Below are 5,569 nucleotides of genomic sequence, written 5' to 3'. Positions count from 1 at the left end.
ACCACTCGCTCCGAAAGAATCGTGTCTCCAATAAGTATCTCGCGCTGGGGATATTTGGGTTGCCCATCAGTATCTCGAAGATAGTCATATGCGTAAAATCCGTCTCGAGTGGGCACTTGATGTCTATGGTATGTAGCAGCGGCCAGCCACGCCCGATTGTTGACATTAACTTGAGTGCCTTGAGTTAACAATGCCAAGACAGTTGAGTTCTGTTCCAAGTCAATGACGGCTGTCTTGAGACGACTATCGAGCTGTGCCGTAAAGGTTCCGAGACTTGATTTGCCGTCCTTCGACTTGACAATAAGCTGGATGCCAAATTCTGGTGGCGTTGGTGGGACCCTATTGAGTTTTATAGCTACAGGAACCCCCCCATCACCAACCTTGACGGCCTGGATAGTCGCATTGTATTCGTACAACGATGTGCGGAAGAAGTCACCAAGCTTAGACTTTTCGGTCCCTAGGTATCCCTTCTTAGTCCAGAAGTCATCAAAATACGAAGGATCGAAGGACTCGATAGTTGGAATGACCATGGTTCGGAAAGTTTGTAAAAAGTCTGTCCTGTTGCCAGCAATGCCTTCGAAGTCCTCGAATGCGTCGAGTGGAATGCCAAGCTCGGTGACTTCTCGTAACGCTTCGCGACCAACGGCGTCTAGTCGAACGAAAGGACTAGTATCGGTACCAGGACGAACCGAGTTGACTATCGCATCTTTTTGCGATCCAAGGGTGAGTCCGGCTAAAGCACGGAGGCAGAAGTTGTTAGGATCGGAGATGGAGACAGCCTGGACTATAGGAATTCCACCCTGCCAAACGTTGAGAGTATTCTCGATAGCTCCAGCGGTAACAAACGAGCCACCACTAGCACCATAGATATAACCATAAATGTTACTCTTGGGTTTTTCATAATAGTTCATAGCAATGGTTCTCGAGAGCTTAGCAACGGCAGCATCAGCACGATAACCACCGCCACCAGCCACGCGGTTAGTGTATCCACCGCTTTCCGCACCGAATACAATCTCGGCGTCTTCTGCCGTCGAGTTTTGCAACGGATAGACCAGCTGGAAGAATCGCCCTTTCCATTCCGACTCAGGAAGGTAGATGTTGAAGTCGATTTTACTTCCGTTGAAGTGCCCTGAGATCCTACGATGCGGGATAGGCGTACTGATATCCTTTTGGGCGTCAATGATGACTGTGTTAAATGTGCTATCAACACAGTCGGCTGTGACCAGCACAGCACCGTCATTTGTTTCCTGGCAGCTAGGGCCTTTAACAATGATTGGAGAAGTCAAGGATTCGGCGAGATTTGCAAAGACTGCTATCACACCGATCCAATACCTCATTACGATGTCAGTCCATACACAGTCCATATGATTCGCAAGTCAGACGGGTAACTCATACAATAGCTGTTTCACTGCATGCAGCATTATGACCAGCGGAGGGATCAAGAATGCGAGGGCGAGTTACGAAACTAAATGAAAAAGGGGTTTGCTGACAGGAGTGTACGAACTCGAGGGCTTAATTGCTGCTGGATCTCAGTCGCAACTGGAAATGACTGTCTATCTAAAGACTCATACATGTTCTTCTACGTGAACCTGCGAGGATCGATTGTCGGCCCAAGATGTAGCGAGTCTGCAGGAGAATAGGACAAAAAGAAACGCTGAGGCTGGGGTCGTTAGACAGACTAAGATCTAATAGAACGGCTGCATCGTCCCCGCTGACCATCCCAACTCTAGAATCATCTGCTGACCAGCAGTTGCTCTCTATGAACCAAAGAGAACCATTATTGGATCGAGCTTCAACGATGCTTTGCCCATCGAATACCAAGGCCTGGAACTGCCTAGGCTGGCTGTCCTTTTTTTTTTTTGGAGAACGTCTAGGAAATTGTGGAGAAAACTAAATTATCGTATACAGCACGAAGCTAGTGGCAATGAAAGAATTTGTCGTATGCAATACGAGGCTAGTAAAATAAATTAAAGTCCGTGCAGTAAGAGAAGTGGAGCAGGAGAAAGGGGATTGGTTGGTAAGAATTTCGTTTCAAATACGACAAATAAGCAGGGATTACCCCAGGATCAATAATAGGCTAATTTAGAAGATCTTGGGGAAGAGTAAATAGTCCACCGGATCAAATACGATAAATCAGGAGGGGAATAATGGGACGCCATTACCCTAGGATCAGTAATATGCTACTCCAGAAGATCTGGGGAAAAGTTGAACAGCCCATTGGATCAGATGTAACTTGAAGCCATCTCACATTCGGGTGCCCAAAGTCGTTGACTTCAGCGTGACCATAGACAACATTTGGGTTGGAGAGTGTATGATGTTCTACATGTGCATCACTCTCATTAGACTTTTAGACTACTCTGGTCGGAGTTCGTCAAAACGCGCTTCTGTTGCCTCGAAATGAGGTCATAAACTGAGATGAAGGGTTAGCCCCATTACTTGGTCGTCGTGTTACACAAGACGCTCTGAGTGTAATTTTGTGCAAGCGACGTGGTATGGTGCGACCCCGCGCGTTATTGAGTCTGAGAAATACTTTCAGCTCTCAAGCTGGATCAGAATTGGTCTTTCTTCAAAGGAGACGGAAATAAAGATAAACAGAATTGATTAAGATAAAGTTAGAGACACTTGTTGTAGTGGATTATTCGCTACCCTACAGAGCGAGGGATACTTACACATCACACACAATCAAAGCGTGACAGATGTCCGCAGCAAGCGTCCTCATGAAGGTAAAAACTCAGCAAGATAAGCCTCGCGCGATTTACATAAACATAAGAGTACTAGTTGAGGAATTACAGCACCCAAATCTCAAGAACAGGTCCTCTTCAACTTGATACACCGAGGTGGTAAGACAGTTCAGAGCTCAATTATCTGACGAAGAATGTTGTCCCGCGTCCGTTTACGGCGCACGCCGTCATGCATACCGCCGTACAACTGGCCTATTATGGAGGAATGGATCTACTCAGTGTCTTGCCAGATAGCCTCACTCGGTCTCGCGTGAACGGTTCGTATCGAGAATACGCTGGGTGGCTGTGGTCGTCTTGTGGAATCGCCAAGGCTTGATCTTTCGCTCAAAAAGTTCATCAAGCTCAGCAGGGGTTCGGCTAAGTTTGGACGGTTAGTACTAAGGCTGACTGATGGAATAAAAATGGTGCACACACCCCGAGGTTTCAGGAATCAAGAACCAAATGGCCAAGGTGAATGGCGCACCGCAGCCGGCGAAGAACCAGCTGGTCTTCAGGCCCCAGTTCCACTGATGAGCGTTGGTCATATATGGAACAAGTATTCCCATCACTAAGCCTACGACACAGGTTGATGCCGCTGCGAAACCAGCCGTATAAGGACGGAGTCGTTGAGAGGAGATCTCGCCAATGAACCCCCATCCAGTGGCTCCATTAGCGACTAGACCGACATCTAGATATCATATCAGCATCCTATTGGAAGAAAGATCAATTATAGCTTGAGATATGACGCCACTTACTCCAGATACAGGCAAAAAGGATCAAGAGGTAATCCGTTGCCTTGGCCTGCGGCACAACTCCGAGGATGCCAACAACCACGCAACACACCCAGCAGATGGTTGTGCCACTACAGGCTAGAACACGGCGACCTAAATAATCCGAAGCAAAGATGATGATGACGCTGAAAAATATGTTGATACCTGATGTAATGCAAGTAACTTTGAAGGGATCTTGGACCCCAGCTTGTTGGAAGAAGTAGGTAGCATAAGCGAAAAAGATTCCGAGGCCAAGAAATTGTTGTGACATGAGCGTCCAGAAGGAAATAACCGTTCGGAGACCATCACGACCTCTGAAGATGGAATACCATTTTTCCCTGTTCTGTTCTGCGGCAACGCTGCGCTCGTGCTCGAGATTGATGCTGATGAGGTTGATATGATGACTGATGTCGAAGTCGGGTACTCCGCGGTAAAGGAAGGAAAGCGATTCCTCAGCCCGCTTCAACTTGCCACGAGAGACACACCAAGCAGGCGACTCAGGCACAAAGAGATAAATAATAAACATCAGTCCAACCTGAGACCACTGCGTGTAGAGCGGAATGAGATAATTGGTAGGGTCTTGAGAGTGCATGACCTGCAAAGCAACTGGAGCGAAGAACTGACCAACCGTGAACCAGAAGCTGTAACACATGAGAAAAACTCCACGAACGTGCGTAGGAGCTACCTCAGAGACATAAGTTGGGATGGTCGATTGCAAGCAACCGACGCCAATGCCACCAAAGATCTTAGCAACAGTCCAGACTCTCCAGTCCTTGGCAACACACTCGATGGCGACGCTGATAGCAAGGAGAAACCAGTACCAAAACATTGCGACCTTTCTACCATACTTATCGGAAAGGAATGGTAGAGTCGTCATACCGACGATCTGTCCGACTGCTCCAATGACGTTCCAAACACTCATGACAGAGGAGGCTAGAACGACTCCATCATCAGTCTGCTGGGTACCAAACTGCTCGATGAAACCTGTGTTTGCAATGATGTTCCCCATGATACTAGTGGCTCGTAATTAGCATATTGGGGAATACCAGAAGCGTATGATACATACCCGATCTGATATCCATCAGTAGCGGCGCTGAAAGTCACAGCAAAACAAACAAGCGAATTGAGCTTGAAGCGCATGATGGTCTGCCATGGACTGAGCTCTTCATATCCAGAGATGCCTTGACCTCTGGCAGCCGCTTCGGAGACTACAGCTTTGGGGCCGTGGTTGGTGCCGTCGGCTACTTCATCATGCTGGACGTTATTGGTCGAGTCGACCACATTCTCTTTTCCAGTATCCGTCAATGCCATGATAGACAGCTATAGCGGTCAAGTTGTGGAGGAGAAAGCGAATTGACAATAATTTGGAGACAACTGAGCTCTGCCGGAACAGCACTGAGATAACCTTGGATGAGCGAGTATGTTAGACGCCGTGAGCAGAAGTAGGTGGGTTGGCAGGTCATTTATACAAAGTGACTCCGCTTCTTTATAATACTGCTTGGGACACTTGACCGGCTATATCACCGTGTCTGACGATTGTCAGGGATTCCCCAGTACCCCTCAATGTCAAAGCACCCAAGGTCGGGCTACGGCAACCCCGCGGCTAATCTTCTGGAGTGTGGAGGAGGCTGGCATTTCCGAATACTCGGTCGACAATCAACCGACGTGAGTACACTGCTGCCGTAGAACGGTAAGCCATGGGTGCCTCGGGTGAACCTGCAGCGATGGTGTGATTGATATGAGCCCGGACGTTAGGGCGATAATATGCGGGGTTGGTTACCGGCAAATTAGGTCTTACGCACTCCGTGGAGGCACCTAGCGATGAACCCCTTAGTGCTACCTACTTAGGATCTTAAAATCCCTAATACGCAAAGAGTTTATTAAAGTTTTTATTTATAAAAAGTAAACTCAATTAGAATTTTACTTAATTCTATAAGTATGCCACCAGGAGGTAGACTCCTTTGTTTTTAGGTAGTTTTATATTAATAAAGCTATGGAAGGTTTATTGTAAAAAAGAGTAATCTATAATCTATCGGGTAGTCCCAAGTATCTGAGATGTTTAATTTAATAAGAGTAATA

The 5,569-nt window shown here is 47.2% G+C and overlaps 2 protein-coding genes across 2 annotated transcripts; both read right to left on the bottom strand.

The window, feature by feature from the left end:
* Positions 1-243: 243 nt before the first annotated feature.
* FOXG_17669 (uncharacterized protein) lies at positions 244-1,337 on the bottom strand (the record flags this gene model as incomplete). The annotated part of the gene is made up of 2 exons (XM_018397679.1): positions 244-339; positions 381-1,337. 2 exons carry the CDS (start codon positions 1,335-1,337, stop codon positions 244-246), a joined length of 1,053 nt encoding a protein of 350 aa, XP_018258787.1.
* Positions 1,338-2,711: 1,374 nt separating this feature from the next.
* FOXG_17668 (uncharacterized protein) lies at positions 2,712-5,042 on the bottom strand. Its single transcript, XM_018397678.1, has 4 exons — positions 4,557-5,042; positions 3,476-4,503; positions 3,156-3,408; positions 2,712-3,098 (listed from the first exon to the last, which is right to left on the bottom strand). The coding sequence occupies exons 1-4, from the start codon at positions 4,799-4,801 to the stop codon at positions 2,978-2,980; spliced, it is 1,647 nt and encodes a 548-aa protein (XP_018258786.1). The 5' UTR covers positions 4,802-5,042; the 3' UTR covers positions 2,712-2,977.
* Positions 5,043-5,569: the final 527 nt, after the last annotated feature.

This window comes from Fusarium oxysporum, genomic scaffold (genome assembly GCF_000149955.1).
Source record: "Fusarium oxysporum f. sp. lycopersici 4287 supercont2.67 genomic scaffold, whole genome shotgun sequence".
Taxonomy (NCBI): Eukaryota; Fungi; Ascomycota; class Sordariomycetes; order Hypocreales; family Nectriaceae; genus Fusarium; species Fusarium oxysporum.
Note: the sequence above shows the minus strand (reverse complement) of the source record. Positions and strands in the feature narration are given on the sequence as shown.